This window comes from Salvelinus namaycush, chromosome 28 (assembly GCF_016432855.1).
Source record: "Salvelinus namaycush isolate Seneca chromosome 28, SaNama_1.0, whole genome shotgun sequence".
Taxonomy (NCBI): domain Eukaryota; kingdom Metazoa; phylum Chordata; class Actinopteri; order Salmoniformes; family Salmonidae; genus Salvelinus; species Salvelinus namaycush.
This window is the reverse complement of record NC_052334.1, coordinates 38,075,739-38,093,194: the sequence shown is the minus strand read 5'-3', so window position 1 is coordinate 38,093,194 and position 17,456 is coordinate 38,075,739. Positions and strand designations below refer to the sequence as shown.

At 41.3% G+C, this 17,456-nt stretch overlaps 1 protein-coding gene across 1 annotated transcript in view; it reads left to right on the top strand.

Annotated features, from left to right (window-relative positions):
• LOC120023347 (SH3 and cysteine-rich domain-containing protein-like) overlaps positions 1-17,456 on the top strand; it is a 92,850-nt gene that overhangs the window by 20,960 nt on the left and 54,434 nt on the right. Inside the window, exons 4-6 of the mRNA XM_038967359.1 lie at positions 7,736-7,836; positions 12,816-12,897; positions 13,203-13,309. Coding sequence (XP_038823287.1) covers positions 7,736-7,836; positions 12,816-12,897; positions 13,203-13,309 — 290 coding nt within the window. The remainder of the gene's footprint in view (positions 1-7,735; positions 7,837-12,815; positions 12,898-13,202; positions 13,310-17,456) is intronic.

The window sequence follows — 17,456 nt, the reverse complement described above, 5'->3', positions numbered from 1 at the left end:
TGGATGGCTTTTGTCAGATGGAAGTGTCTAGGCACTTGGGCACCATGGCTCATTCTATAGCTGCACTCATCTCATTCAGCGTGAGGGAAGAATCAATCATCATCATTCTTCCATGTTATCACAATGAGTCAGTGAAAGCACCCCCATTCAACAACTGTGTGACAAGGGTTTAATTTGGCCTTTGGTAATATTTGGTATTTTTTAAGGATCCCCATTAGCTGTTGCAAAAGCAGCAGCTACTCTTGCTGGGGTCCACACAAAACATGAAACATTACATAATACAGAACATTAATAGACAACAGCTCAAGGACAGAACTACATCAATTTAAAAAAGACACACGTAGACTACATATCAATACATACACATAAACTATCTAGGTTAAATAGGGGATAGGCGTTGTGCCGTGAGGTGTCGCTTTATCTGTCTTTTGAAACCAGGTTTGCTGTTCATTTGTGCAATATGAGATGGAACAGAGTTCCATGCAATAATGTCTCTATATAATACTGTACGCTTTCTTCCATTTGCTCTGGATTTGGGGACTGTGAAAAGACCCCATGGTGGCATGTCTGATGGGATAAGTGTGTGTGTCAGAGCTGTGGGTAAGTTGACTATGCAAACAATTTGGTATTTTCAACACATTAATGTTTCTTATAAAAAGAAGAAGTGATGCGGTCAGTCTCTCCTCAACTCTTAGCCAAGAGATACTGGCATGCATAGTATTTATATTAGCCCTCTGATTTCAATGAAGAGCAAGACATGCTTCTCTGTTCTGGGCCAGCTGCAACTTAACTAGGTCTTTCCTTGCAGCACTCGACCACACGACTGGACAATAATCAAGATAATCAACTTGTTCAACAGCGACACCATTCATTACCTGATTGAGCTGAGGTCTAATTTAGGGAATGATTTGTACCAAATACAATGCTCTTAGTTTTACAGATGTTCAGGACCATTTTTTTACTGGCCACCCATTCCAAAACAGACTGCAGCTCTTTGTTAAGATTTTCAGTGGCTTCATTAGCTGTCTTTCTGCCCATAATTTCATTTAAAGTACTCCAACGTTTTTTCCATCATTCTTTATATCATTTATCTTGGCTTGATAATACAGTTTCTTCTTCTTTTTGTTGAGTTTACTCATATCATTTTTCAATTTGCAGTAAATCAGCCAGTTATTTGTGCAGCTAGACTTATTAGCCACTCCTTTTGCCTCATTTCTTTCAACCATACAGTTTTTAAATTCCTCATCAATCCATGGAGCCTTAACAGTTCTAACAGTCAGTTTCTTAACAGGTGCATGTTTATCAATAATTGGAAGAAGCAATTTCATAAATTCCTCAAGTGCAGCACCTGGATGCTCCTTATTAATCACATCAGACCAACAAATATCTTCAACGTCATCCACATAAGAGTCACAGCACTATTTTAGGCCCAGCTATTGGAACTTTGGCTTTCCTGGATATAGCCACTGCATCCAATGAGTACAGATACAGCTTTAGAACAAAGTTCTACAGTATTAGTAAAACTGTGATTGATACATGTGAATGATCTTGTTCCTGTAGTGTTTGTAAACACCTTGGTAGTTGATTAACCAGATTATAGGCACTGGTTACATTGAGAAGCTTCCTCTTGAGCAAACAGCTTGATGAAAACCAGTCAATATTCAGGTCCCCAAGAAAGTAGACCTCTCTGTTTACATCACATACACACTATCAAGCATTTCTCACACATTATTTGGATACTGACTGTAAGCACTTGGTGGCCTATAGCAAGATCCCAAAAGAAAAGGCTTTAGATGTGCAAAGTGAACCTGTAACCACAACACTTCAATAACCCTTGATATAAGATCTTCTCTAAGCATTGCAGGGATATGGCTGTGAATATATACAGCAACACCTCCCCCATAAGCATGTCTGTCTCTTCTATAGATGTTATATCCTTGTATTGCTACTGCTGTATCATCAAATTAATTATCTAAGTGAGTCTCAGAAATGGCTATTATATGAATGTTATATATGTAGCCTTATTTCTAAGGCTTCTAAGGCTTTTCTCTAAAAGAGAAAACAAAGCAAGAAAACAAAATATACATTCCATTAATCAGTTGGTGTGTGTGTGTGCTGCGGGTTGAAGCTACGAACCCATAAGCTTGGCTCTATCATCCCTTCCAGTCTTTTGGGAGGGAGGGTGTGCAATGAGCCTGTCATAGCGGATTCAAGCAATGATCCCACACACTATGGCAGCTTTCATGGCTGGGATAAGTTATTTTCTCTTCTGGCGCACAGCTTTAGGATAGTCCTCATTGAGGAAGATGTATGTTCCTCTCATGTTCTTGGCTCTTTCCAGAATAGCTACCTTGTCCTTGAACCTCAGGAACTTGACCACTTACCGGGCCTGTCACCTGGGCCCGGTGGTGGGTTTTCCAGTTCTCTGGGTGCGCTCTACCTCAATCTTCCTGTGGTCCATCTTCAGTTTCTCTGAGATAATTTCCCTCACTTTGTCCTCAGGTCTCATGTGGAGATTCTGCAATTCCGTCCACAACAATGTTGTGTCGCCTTGATTGTACCTCGAGATAATCTGATTTCTCTGTCATTGTTATCATGGATTCACATACAGAACTGATGTCCTCTCTCAATGACTTACAGATTGCTGTCATCTTGGGAGAACTGCAAACTGTTCTTCAGGTCCTGGACCTCTCTGGTCAGGTCGTGCATTCTTTTATTAGTTGACTCCACCAGTATTTGGACAAAACACTTGAAGCTATTTTCTTGTTGTTGTAACTACTGCTTGTAGAACTATTTTTGATTGTTTAAAAGATCCTTCACCTGTGATAGAGACACCACTGTCCTCAATGGTACTCCTGCCGGCTTTGGTCTTTGTCATGGTAGCAAAGTAGGTTGCGCTGTTACTCCTTGCAGTTCCAGACAGGTCAGGTCGTGGGAAGATTGAAAACAATAAACAGCAGGGATCTACATAGCCACAAGCCCGGGACAATCCGTGGTCCCAGCCACAATGGCTAACCGCGTCGTGGGCTGCATTCAAGCCCTCAAGAAAACCCTGCTAGCTTGATAGGCAGCTAGCTAACAGCTGGCTAGCAGCTACACTAAATAGCTCCTCAGACCCGGCCTTGGTCGGCAAGATCACTGGACAGCAGTGGAGGCTGCTGAGGAGAGGTCGGCTCATAATAATGGCTGGAATGGAACGAATGGAGCCCGTTTTCCCTAATTAAGGTGCCACTAACCTCCTGTGCTGGACAGAGAGTAGCAGTCCCAGCAACTAATGCCAACCGGGTTGCGGGATCCAAACTCAAAAGATAGCAAGCTACTAAGAAACTTTTCAATACACTTTTAAAACAACAAACTTTCAAAAACAACAAACCAAGCTCTCCCTCGTTCCGCGTTCAACAGGAAGAGACGTGAATGATTACTGTTTCATTGTCTCCAAGTGGCTACACTGGTTTTCTATGCTGTCAATCAGGCACTCTAAGCTATCCAGATAGATATTGCAGTGATCACAATATATTGTGATCAAGGCCAGTCACAGTTCCTATTAAAAACAGTCATAAAGGGTACACAGTAAATGCAGTAAAAACAGTAATCCATGCCTTCCAAGTCATACTAGTATGAGTTCACTTTGTTGTAACCTTGACATTTGACATTAGCAGTAACCTAACCTTGCCAGGCCTATGAAGTCTACTGTAGTGCACAAGACTATCAATAACCTGACTTTGCGTGAACAAAATCTCTACAGGTGTAGGTTTATAGGGCTCATGTTCCCCTCTGGTTTACAGTTGCTGTTGGTTTGTTTGTTGCCTTGTTGTTGATTGTGATCTGACAAGGATCCTATTCCTCTGGTTTCCATCTCAGTATCACTAACAACTCCTGTTGTTGTCTATTAATGAGGCTTAGTCAAACAACACAGGACAGACTGCAGGATAAGAACCTATCTTTTCCCTCTGGTTAAAGTTGTTTTGGACGGATGGGGGATGTGAAGGTGTGCTCAGTCATTCATGACCTGTTAAGAAAAAAAGTAATTTATGATGATAATTGCGTCATCATTAACCTTTTTTATAGGTCGGTGCTCATAGACAGTACTTTACAACTTTGTATGAAATTACAATATACAAATTGTTTTGTATGCAGATATTCAATAAGTGTTACAACTATGTGAACTCATATGGCTTGGAAGGCATTGAGTACTGTTTTTACTGCTTTTACTGTGTACCTATATGACCGTTTTTTAATGGGAACTATGGCTGTTGCTCTTTGCAGTTTTGTTCATTCCTGCTCTTGGAGTTCTACATTTTAGGTGCTGGTACGCCGATGTAGTCCATACCGGTGTACACCAGCTCAATTCAAGCACTGATGCGTTGAGAGTCACGTCAACAAGTCATTAATTAAGGATAATTTCAGTTTGACAAGAGGGAGAGACACAGACAGTCTCATCAGTCTAGCCTGGACAGGGCCTCTCCAAACGTCACCTGTATATTCAGCTCTCATCCTATGGATCAGATTTTACTACTGTAATTTGGGCCTGTATCACATCTCAACGCTAATCCAGATTCCACTGTAAATTATGAATGATAGCTGTGCAGTAAGTCAACATGGACACTAACAGAACTCAAACAAACCAGGGCTCACTCTGCCTCGGTGCGATGTGAAGGAATCAATCAGGCTTTTGTGTGTTCACATATTCACACACACACAGTGTCTGGGCTGCATGGGCACGTGCTCATTGATTAATCAATTACTGGAAGCAAATCGTTTTGCCAGACAAATGGCAAATGACAGTGGGGCTTGTCGTGGAAATTCAGTACTGAAAGAGATTTGGTCATTTCTTCAAACAATCATCTTTATTTAATATCGATTATTTATTGCAATAATGAGGCTGGTCGACCCCCCACCCTTGAGTGTTGGACCGAGTAACCAAACATTTACACAAATGCAGAATACTATGTATAGCTGACACTAACAATGCTCATTCATGGTTGGTTCAAACCCCCTCATGCAGACCAAGGAGCATCAACTGTTCTGCCTGCGGCTATGGAACCCTGACCTGTTCACCGGACGTGCTACCTGTCCCAGACCTGCTGTTTTCAACTCTCTAGAGACCGCAGGAGCGGTAGAGATACTCTTAATGATCGGCTATGAAAAGCCAACTGACATTTACTCCTGAGGTGCTGACTTGCTGCACCCTCGACAACTACTGTGATTATTATTATTTGACCATGCTGGTCATTTATGAACATTTGAACATCTTGGCCATGTTCTGTTATAATCTCCACCCGGCACAGCCAGAAGAGGACTGGCCACCCCTCATAGCCTGGTTCCTCTCTAGGTTTCTTCCTAGGTTTTGGCCTTTCTAGGGAGTTTTTCCTAGCCACCGTGCTTCTACACCTGCATTGCTTGCTGTTTGGGGTTTTAGGCTGGGTTTCTGTACAGCACTTTGAGATATCAGCTGATGTAAGAAGGGCTATATAAATACATTTGATTTTGATTTGATAAGCCACTCTGGGTTCATCCTGTTGTTATCTGCATGTCGGTTGTTGTCTTAACCCCACCCTGGCTTAGTTTCCCAGATGCAAGGATGATTTAGAGAAAATTAGGAATTGTTCTAAACTCCTCCTGGCTATCTCTATCTCGGTTACACCCACCACATCTTGTTTATGTAATGCAGTCTTTAACTAATTTGTCAGCTCAAGCCATCTCTGGTGACCATATGCCCAGATTAGCTCCAGGGAACTAGAGTGGAGACCATAAAAACACAGACACTAACAGGACAGAAATGTCTTACTATTAGTTCAATATTAATTGTTAACCATTAATATCAAATAACCCAGGTAAATACGTAATTTTTGTATCACAGACTCATATGTTGCATATTATTACGTGATCACCATTGTCGATGGAATTAAATATCAGTTAGGTTTCATAGGAACACGCTATTGTGAAGTCTACTCTACAAAGCCAATCAATAACATGGGCAGAAAAGAGAGGAAAAGGGGTTGATACGGAAATATAGACACAGATAACAGATAATAAAATCCAGTATTAAGGACATTTCGTTTAATCAGTGGTGGTTAACTGCAGTTTTTCAGGCCAGCCACATGCTACATGTCATTAGAATGGTATACGTGGCAAGGATTTAATCTTCATTCAAAAGTACTAACCTTCCTCAGTGAGGCTGAAACAACCCTCTGCTCTGACATTCCAAGGGTCAAAGGTTAAAAATGTGAGCCCTGTGATAAGGTTATCAGTGGCAAATGTCTTTAGGAAAAAACTTTATTTACAGACAGCCTAAGCGTGCTGCTGATTCCCGACCCAAAAAATACCATTCATAAAAATTTGGAAGCCAGTCAGAAAGATGGTGCCAAGCATCTGCTATCATCACCAGGGCTCCTTCACCCAAACAATTCTCTCTCTCTCGCTTACAGAAAGTCACACTGTCTGTTTCATAACTTCCGAACGCAATTAAGCCTAATTAATCTTCATTTATGCCAACGTCTGTGACTCATACATCAATGAAACGCGGCAGTTTAGACACAGAGACAGGAGGTATAATTCCACATGGGGATATTTTTTTGTTGTAGCCAGACTAGGGGAAAGATTTTGAATGTGAATGGAAGCGCATCTAGACACTGAGGAGAAGAGTATTAGATTAAGTTGGGTCCAATTTAATCAAAGTTTAAGAAAGGAAGTTTGCGGTAAATGGTTTGGGGTTGAGGGAGGTCATATTTGTTCCCTTTGTTTATTGAAGACTTGATTTATTTACCTTAGCTAGACAGACAAGTCTAGATAAGTCTGGTCCACTGCACTCTCAAGGTGAACGCTGCTGTGGCTGAGACTGACAGCACTGCAAATGGGCAATGTCTTAGTAGTACTTAGTAGCAATGACTGTGATTACAACAGAATGATAGTTAACTAACCTGTCCTGAATTCCTCTGCATGTAGTCTGGTAAAAGCAATCATGACCATAAAATTGTCAGATACTCCAGTGACCCAAGTCATAGACTGTTTTCTCTGCTACCGCAAGGCAAGCGGTACCGGAGCGCCAAGTCTAGGACCAAAAGGCTCCTTAACAGCTTCTACCCCCAAGCCATAAGACTGCTGAACAATTAATCAGATGGCCACCAGACTATTTACATTGACCCCCCGCCCCCCTCCATTTGTTTTGTGCATTGCTGCTACTCGCTGTTTATTATCTATGCATAGTCACTTCACCCCTTCCTACATGTACAAATTAACCTGTACCCCCGCACACTGACTCGGAACCGGTACCCCCTGTATATAGCCTCGTTATTGTTATGTTATTCTGTTACTTTATATTATTTAAAATGTTTTACTTTCGTTTATTTGGTAAATATTTTCTTAACTCCTCTTGAACTGCACTGTTGGTTAAGAGCTTGTAAGTAAGCATTTCACGGTAAGGTCTACATTTGTTGTATTCAGCGCATGTGATAAATAAAGTTTGATTTGATTTCACATGGCATGGTACTATTTGTGATTGAATCCCCTTTCTTCTGTCATGAAAAATGCTGAGTGAATTGAGTCATGAAATTGTACTGTGTCATGGAAAATGCGGAATGAATTATGTTTTGGAATTTTATTCTGCCATGGGAATTCCCGAATGAACTGTGTAATGGAAAATGTAGATGATTCAGCCAAATAATTTCTGAACACATCACATAAAGATTAATGTTTTCAACAGGCACCACCTCCAAGCATGTGGTGATGCTGGCAGGCAACACAGCCAAGCATGGCCTTCGCTGCAAAGCCTGCAAGATGAGCATCCACCACAAGTGTGAGAAAGGAGTGGGATCGCAACGCTGCCAAGGCAAGCTGGTAAGAGCCTCAACATCGTCACAAAATTAAATATACACTGAACAAAAATATAAACACATGTAAATAAATGTTGGTCTCATGTTTCATGAGCTGATATAATATATTCCAAGCTTATTTCTCTCAAATTTTGTGCACAATTTTTTTTACATCCCTTTTAGTGAGCATTTCGCCTTTGCCTAAATAATCAATTTACCTGACAGGTGTGGCATATCAAGAAGCTGATTAAACAGCATGATCATTACACAGGTGCATCTTGTGCTGGGAACAATAAGGCCACTCTAAAATGTGCAGTTGTCGCACAACACAATGCCACAGATGTCTCAAGTTTTGAGGGAGCGTGCATTTGGCATGCTGACTGCAGTAATGTCCACCAGAGCTGTTGCCAGACAATTGAATATTAATTTCTCTACCATTTGCCGCCTCGAAGGTCGTTTTAGAGAATTTGTCAGTACGTCCAATCAGCCTGACAACCACAAACCACCTGTATGGCACAGTGTGGGCGAGCGGTTTGCTGATATCAACGTTGTGAACAGAGTCCCCCATGGTGGCGGTGGGGTTATGGTATGGGCAGGCTTAAGCTACGGACAATGAACACAATTGCATTTTATCGCTGGCAATTTTAATGCACATACGTACCATGACGAGATCCTGAGGCCCATTGTCGTGCCATTCATCCGCCACCCGCATCACCTTGTGTTTCAGCATGATAATGTACAGCCCCATGTCGCATGTATCTGTACATAATTCCTGGAAGCTGAAAATGTCCCAGTTCTTCCATGGCCTGCATACTCACCAGACATGTCACCCATTGAGCATGTTGGGAATGCTCTGGATTGACGTGTACGACAGCGTGTTCCAGTTCCCACCAATATCCAGCAAATTCGTTCCCACCAATATCCAGCAAATTCGCACAGCCATTGAAGAGGAGTGGTACAACATTCCACAAGCCACAATCAACAGCCTGATCAGCTCTATGCGAAGGAGATGTGTCGCGGTGCATGAGGCAAATACCAGATACTGACTGGTTTTCTGATCCACGCACCTACCTTTTTTTAGGGTGTCTGTGACTAACAGATGCATATCTGTGTTCCCAGTCATGTGAAATCCATAGATTAGGGCCTAATTAATTCATTTCAATAGACTGATTTCCTTATATGAAGTGTAACTCAGTACATTTTCGAAATTGTTGCAAGTTACATTTATATTTTTGTTCAGTGTATTTGTTTCTATTAAGTGTCTTCAGAAAGTATTCAAAACCCTTTACTTTTCCCACGTTTTAAATTGTTGCATGTTGCATTTATGTTTTTGTTCAGTATAGAATTAAATGTAGTACTATACTAGTATAATACTGTATGTACTGTATCTCTATGGTATGTACTGTATCTCTATAGACATCATCACCAGTGTCGTCATTATTGTCGTCATCAATGTCATCATCAATTACACCACTGTCATCATCCATAGACATACAAACACTATGTTCTATCACACATCATCAGTGTAATCATCAGCGTTCTCTCCAGCTAGCCAAAGAACATATTGAAAATATTGTATTAACGTCATCATCAGCACCATCAACCTCTCTTCATGCCTACAGTACAGTATGTCTCCCTGCATAAAGCATTAATCCAAAATCAATAGGTCTGGACTCGAGGCATCTTTTCATTACATGTAATTTATTGACGCCCTACAGTACATGCCATTCTGTTAGAAGTACACCATCGGGATTGAAGCCTGTTGTTTAGTATTATTCACATGTTCATATATTCGTCTCAAAAGTCCCAACAGAATACCAGATTAAAGATGTGGTGTGGAACATATTGTGCAGCGAGGCACAACTCCACAGAGGTTAATGTACTCATCACAAAGACAGGAAAGATAGATTAGTAATGCGGCACTGCAAATACAGTATTGAATAATCATGGTGGACCTCAAAGTCCACTGCAGCTGCCATATGAGTCAATAGGCAGCTCGTAAAAAGAATTCAGCAACAGGATGATCAAGGATACAGTTTGTGAGAAGGGGGGGGGGGGGGGTGGGGGGGGGGTAGTTGCAGAGAATACGAACACCCATCCGCCATTTCGCCGTCGTCCACTGTACTCAAGGGAGCTGGCAGTCACGACTACACAGGGGCTTTTAAGTCATTCATATCGAATCACACGTCCCACGCAGAAAATATACAGCTTGTGCAGTTCTGTCATGTGTGATTGAGCCAGTGACTAACTCCTCCAGAGTCCAGGTTGTTCCTGGCCTGCATAGGAGGGAGTTTACTGGGATTGACAGGGAATTATTGGGAATAACTGGACATTACTGAGTTTAAATGGAGAACTGACCAGTAATGGGTAGGATTAAATGAAAATGATCAGGATTGACCTGGGGTTCAGTGAACCTTGTGAACCATGAGAATATATTAGATACAGGGAGACACGTGTTCCCTTTTCCCTCCTTTTTTTCTTCTTCCATGAGCTGCCCAATGCCTTGAGGATGAGCCTTGTGGAGATAGGGATCAGCTTTCAGGAGTGGAAAATGAGGTTGAAGGGTCAAGCATAAAAAGAGAATATACTCCCAGTGGGGCTCGCCTCTAAATTAAGGTTTCTCTAAACTTGGCAGGTTGTATTTCTACAACCCTGCTCATTTCTCTTGGCAACATAATGTGGTCGGAGTAAAAAGAGAGTACATTGCTGCTTGGGGCTATCTTGAAACCAAATATATATCATGATGCGACGTTTGAGTTGAAGATAAAAATATAACAGTGAAACTGTGACTATTGGGCTGTACTTGAGAGGTGCTTATAGAGTTCGAGAGTTGCTTATTTCAGCTTCTCATTATCAGCCGCGGCACATTGAGAATCAATCAAGGCAGACTACTTATGCAGATTGCTTGAACACACGGTTGATCATACAAAATGTAAACAAACAAAAGGAGGCCTCTCCTCCTTTGTGCAGTGGAGGCAGAATGATTGTGCTAATTGTAGGACTAATGCATCGTCTGTATAGCTGCCAAAAACCCAAAACAAGTAGATTTCATTGTCAGATCATTATCCCAGTAAGGAAATTACCTTTCACTGTATATTATGCTGAGTTGAATCTCTCCTTGTTTTGATAAACGTCGTTATTGATGAACACCTGATGTAGCCCTTTCCTGCAGTCAAATGACCTTGTGGCCTCATGGATGGAATGATATTAATATTTTCATAATTCCATGATAAACATTATTTTAAAAACCCGCTGAAAATCCTTTGCTTCTATGTAAAGCGGTTTTGTTATATTTCAGTCGTCTGTGATGTATTTAAAGTGTAATATTGGGATGCAAACTCAAAACGTACTATATCTGACATGGTACAGGTGTCTTCTTATTTTAAGCCCATAACCATGTGTGAGGTGTATACTTCTGTTTCAAAGTAGATTTGTTTAAGACTACCAAGAAACAAGGCCTCCCGAGTGGTGCAGCAGTCTAAGGTACCGAATCGTAGTGCTAGCTGTGTCACTACGGATTCTGATTCGATTCCAGGCTGTGTCGCAGCCGGCTGCAACCGGGAGACCCTTGAGGCGGTGCTCAATTGGCCCAGCGTCATCTGTGTTAGGGAAGGGTTTGGTCGGTCGGAATGTCCTTGTCCCATCGTGCTCTGGGCACATGCATGCTGGGCACATGCATGCTGACAAGGTGTACGGTGTTTCCTCCAACACATTGGTGCGCCTGCCTTCCGGGTTAAGCGGGCATTGTGTCAAGAAGCAGTGCGGCTTGGCGGGGTTGTGTTTTGGAGGACGCACGGCTCTCGACCTTCGCCTCTCCCGAGTCTGTACGGGAGTTGCCGCGATGGGACAAGACTGTAACTTCAAATTGGATACCACAAAATTGGGGAGAAAATGGGGTAAAATATATATATATATTTAAAAAAAGACTAAACAAGAAACACTGTGTGAGCCTGATTTAGCCAACTGCAGTAAAATGTTATTTATTCCACCTACTTGTCTTATACAAGCATGTATTTCACTGACATTACCATCCTTACCTCAGATTACTCTTTCTTCGGTGAGATACTGATTCAGAAAATTGAGGCTGTCCACTGTCATTTTTCTGGATATACGAGGGACACATCTCTGATGGGAAATATTGATTGTATGGGAAGCAGTAAACACAGAAATGTCATGGTTAGATAAATGATAGATATCTGGAGGAGTGTCCTTGTAAGAACTTGGTATGTGGGGAATGGGACGGGACTTAACAGCAAAGAGACTGGTATACATCTTCTTAATAACTTTGGGGCTGTATTCAAAAAGGGTTTCAGAGTAGGAGTGCTGATTTAGGATCAGGTCCCCCTCCTGTCCATAGAATCTTATTGATTATGCTCTAAAAGGCTAAACTGATCCGTGATCAGCATTCCTACTCTGAAACTATGTGAATACGGGCTATGAAATCTGCTGTCTGGCACTCTGCCAGCTGAGTTGTACAAACTGTACAATAACTACTTAAAGTAACAGAATTGATGCTGGACTAATCTGCTCCTGGTCCAGATGCACTTCTTCAATCAACCCTCATTAAGAAATTTAAACTAAACATTAGATAATATTGTTTAGCATGGCTGATGTAGGGAGAGTGATCAGCAGGTGGTTTAGGGGGGAAACAGGAAGGACATGTCACAGAGTGGTCTAAAGTGATGAATAGGTTTTAACCAGTTTTTCTCGCTTGGGATATGTCTAACATGGCTCCTCTGCTTTGGCCAACTCATTGTCGAGACAAACAATGATGTTGCGTGGTTGAATGCAGAAACACTCTGAAACCCAGACTAAAGTACAGTATAGACAAATACAATTTGATTTATTAATACAGTGCATGTGGAAACTTAACAGAGAAATTAGGTTATGCAGTGGCTCTAATGTATTTTGCTGGTGGTGTGCTGTGCTCTCTGTTGACGTATCGATCTGTCACTCACTATGATGTTCCTGCCCTCTCTTAACCTCTCCCTCCCCCCTCCACAGCCAAAGGGCTTTCGAAGGTACTACAGCTCCCCACTGCTGATAACAGAGCAGTTTGGCTACATCAAAGAAGTCATGCCCATTGGTAAGCACACTCTCTTTCCCTTTGCCTTGACAATACTCTAGAGATGTCACTACAAACCAATGTGCATGAACAGAAGATACTCAGCTATTAAGTCTCCTTAAAAAAAGTATATTTTGTTGTTGAAACCAACACGTTTCGGCAAATGCCTTCATCATTTACTGAGACAAGACAAAGGACTTTATATTCCTTTCAAAAGGACAACATGAACAGTAGGTTACATTGATACACAGCTAGACTGTCATATAGGGGTTCTTGTTGTGTGATTGCTTTGACTGAAAATAGGTTTTCTCAATGTCTCCTCCCAGCTTGTGGCAGTAAAGTGGACCCTGTGTATGAAGCTCTCCGGTTCGGGACGTCTCTGGCACAGAAGAACAAGAGGGCCAGTGGTTTTGAGTCCCCCCACAGAAACTCTGTAAGAACAACAACACAATGTATTAATGAAACAACCTCATCAGCAACTCAACAGCTGACAGTCATTTAGGAAACTACTCCATCAACAGTAGCAGTGCGTGGGTAAAATCACTGAGGAAGCCAAGCCAAGCCAGTAAAAAAGCCATATTACAACCTGTTGTGATAATTGCGTTGTTTGCTCTATAACCCATTCATTCATACGCAACCGAGATATACAATAAGGCCGTGACCATAAAAAGACAGTCACACAGTGGCGGAATATATTCAACTACACGTACGTTTGTTTCATCACAAAACCGGTGAAGTTCACAAAGCAAATATTGCATGTAACACGTTATATCACCTGTAGCATGGTCAATAAGTTCATCCTTTCGACAGTTTACTAAACAACTACTGATTTTGAACCACGGAGTTACCGCAAGTCACCACAAAGACAACAGGAGCACTGCCTCCGCTATTCCAGCACTATTTCAAAGTAAACGTTTAAACATAATCAAATCAACAAGGCTATATATGCTTAGTTTAATACACTGAAAACAAATTTAAAGATACCAAAAACAATTTAGTCCAATCAATGTGGCTAAATATCATGTGGCTGTCCATGGTACTGATTTATCTGTGTGTGTGTGCGTGCGTGTGTGCGTCCGTGCTCATGCAAGTAAAACAAAAAATGTTGACTCACCCTACTTGTAGACTAGTTGAACGGCAATGCCATCCTCCTCTCTTTCATGTTGGCAAAATGGTTTATGGCTCAGTCATACAGTACACTTTTATTTTTGTTGTTATAGGCTACCTAGCTAAAATGTTTGCTAGCCTCAGTTCCTCGTATGGGCAACAATGAACCAGCTAAGTTAGCTAGCTAGTTAGTTAACGTGAGCCTACTAGGATACATCTAGGCTACATATTGAACTTCAATCGTCTCAGGCCAGTGGCACAACATATTCATTTATTGTTAGATCAGAATCGCCATCATAATCATTGGCCTGTACAGAGAATTAAGCCAAAAACACAAGTCCAAATCCCCATCTCCATCCATGGCTTAGGAAAGGCCCGATTTAGCAAGCTAGCTACTGCAGGACATCAACACAGCAGATCAGAAACAGACAAGTTTGAAAATTGTGTTTTGCTTAGAAAGTGTTTTGATTGGTCTGAAGCCAAATCCAAACTGGCTTCCCTTGGTCGGGCATTTTGCTGCACCAAGACAACCCACAGTTCAGCTCAGCTCAACGATGATTGGCTAATTATTTTAGGCCAAATACCAAATGGCCAAATGCTTGCAGGTATCAATCAATCAAATGCTACGGCGGCAACATGCCATACTCTTTTGGTCCAGACAGCATCAGATACATGGGCTACACATACTGAGATTCAGCCACTTGCTAATTCATGGAAATGTATGAAAACACAGAGACGAAAGATAAATTATCTTAGAATTTTTATTGGTTAAATATTTGGGGACACCTGGCTTCCCTTGGAAATCATGAATATATGCCACTGCCCATCAGCAACACATAGTGATTAATAACTAATTAACTAATAGCTATAGTATGTCAAACCAGTGGCTAGGCTACTAACATAACAATCATTAAGCAGGTGATTTGAATGTGTTTATGTCATGAAGTTCTGTGCTTTGGTGCTTTTTGAGGTCGGTTCAGATTGATTATTAAAAAAAATATCACGGGTTTCGATGCATTATGTGGGTTGAATGCTGTAACAACACCGAATAAAATAATGAATACAAGTCCAATGATGTTAGTGACTGCCCATTACTGCTTATCACTTATTAACCATCATATATTACATTTCCTTTACTTTAAATCAAATATTTGTTTTATTTTATGACTATGAGCTGCTGCCTATGCTGTCTGAAAAACTCCTAAAACAGTGATTTTGTCAAAGTAATTAAGGCATACTTTTATGACTGCTGAATACCAACTATCAATCACTTAGATCATGTATTTTCAGGCTCGCGAAGCAACTGCTTTCCATCTCTCTAGATCGTGGGTTCTCTCTTCTCTCAGTCTCCATGTCTGCTCCTCACAGACCGGACAAGTTTAACACTAGAACCGCCATAGCCGAACGGCCACTGACGTTTGATTTTGTAAATAAAAAAATCTGCTCCCCACCAAAAAACTATGCCCTGCTCCTTTCCTGACTTTCCCTAAATGTTTTTTTACACTGCTCGTTTGTCAGAATTTTGAAATCACAAACAGAAAAGTATTTAGAGCCTTTTTACCCATTTTTGTCACACCTATTCCCAACTTAATCCACCAAGACAATCTGCTGTAGGTCGTTGGTACCCAGCCAGGTGCTAATGTGTCTCTCTTTCCTCACTGAATGAATGACAAATGGATGAATGGGCAATAATTATGCACCTTCACAATTGAATTTAAATTAGGCCTAACTGAATGATAAGGAGGGTGAATGATTAGGAAGGTGAAGAGGTTGATTTAATTTAGAAAGACAATTGTGTAATGATGAGTTTGTTATGACTATTTATCAGCATTGGCGCTCAGTTAATAATTTGACCGCGCACCTTGCAGGTTGATACCATTCTCTTTTACGTTTTACTAATCAAATTTATTGGAAGGGAAATGAACACATGCTACATGTGGCAGTAGGCCTTAAGAATAATGCAAAACATATCATTAACTCTATGCAGTGTAGCAAACGATGCCAGCCCACTGAAGGAATGACAAATGAATGGAATGGGCAATAATTGTGCAAGTTACTTTACAATCACATTTAAATTAGGCCAAACTGAATGATGAGGGTGAAGAGGTTGATTTAATTTAGAACAACAATAGTGTAATGGTGAGTTTGTGTTATGCCTATTTATCAGCAATGGCGCTCATGTTAATAATTTGACCGCGTGCCTTGCAGATTGATACCATTCTCTTTTATGTTTTACTTTGTAAAAATAAGCTGTTGAAGGACTGTTTTATTTACTGTAACTCTATTACTAATAAAATGTATTGTAAGGGAAATTAAAACATGCTATATGTTGCAGTAGGCCTTTAGAATAATGCAAAACATATCCTTGACTCTATCCAAGTTGATGAGCGGGAAACAAACGATGCCAGTCAGCCTGCACAGCAGGCCCATCGAAACTACACCTAAACTATACCTAAACTAATTTCACACATAATAAGAGTTAGCCAATAGACAAGATTACATTGACAATAATCTGATGAGTGACAATATTAAGCCTATAAATTGTCAAATTGTACATGAAGAGATGGGAGCATTTTGTAATTGACAGATGCAGGAAAAGGAGCATCGCTTTATCAAATCCGCCTTCAGAGTCACATGCAGCTAAAATATTTTCATTTCTACATAGTATCTGAAATAGCATATTCTGAAGTTTCTATGACACTTACCTTTTTCAAATAACTCTCAAAATTCAAGAGGTGCAGCTCTATTTCCAAATGTAACTTTTTCCAAGAATGTCCGTGCCGTCCATACATTCAGCACATGGCCACTCGCGTGGCAGCATTGCTCTGGCTGTGCGGCAGGTAGCCTAGTGGTTAGAGTGTTGGGCCAGTAAACGAAAGGTTGCTGGATCGAGTCCCTGAGCTGACAAGGTAAAAATCTGTCGTTCTGCCCCTGAGCAAGGCGGTTAACCCACTGTTCCCGGGGCACCAAAGACGTGGCTGTCGATTAAGACAGATCTCGTGCAACGCTGTGTACGACTTCCTTCACAGAACACCTCACAAGTCCTCAACTGGCAGCTTCATTAAATAGTACCTGCAAAACACCAGTCTCAACGTCAACAGTGTAGAGGTGACTCTGGGATGCTGGCCTTCTAGGCAGAGTTGCAAAGAAAAAGCCATATCTCAGACTGGCCAATAAAAAGAAAAGATTAAGATGGGCAAAAGAACACAGACACTGGACAGAGGAACATCCTGGAGTCACCTCTTCACTGTTAACGTTGAGACTGGTGTTTTGCGGGTACTATTTAATGAAGCTGCCAGTTGAGGACTTGTGAGGCGTCTGTTTCTCAAACTAGACACTAATATACTTGTCCTCTTGCTCAGTTGTGCACTGGGGCCTCCCACTCCTCTTTCTATTCTGGTTAGAGACAGTTTGCGCTGTTCTGTGAAGGGAGTAGTACACAGCATTGTACGAGATCTTCTGTTTCTTGGCTT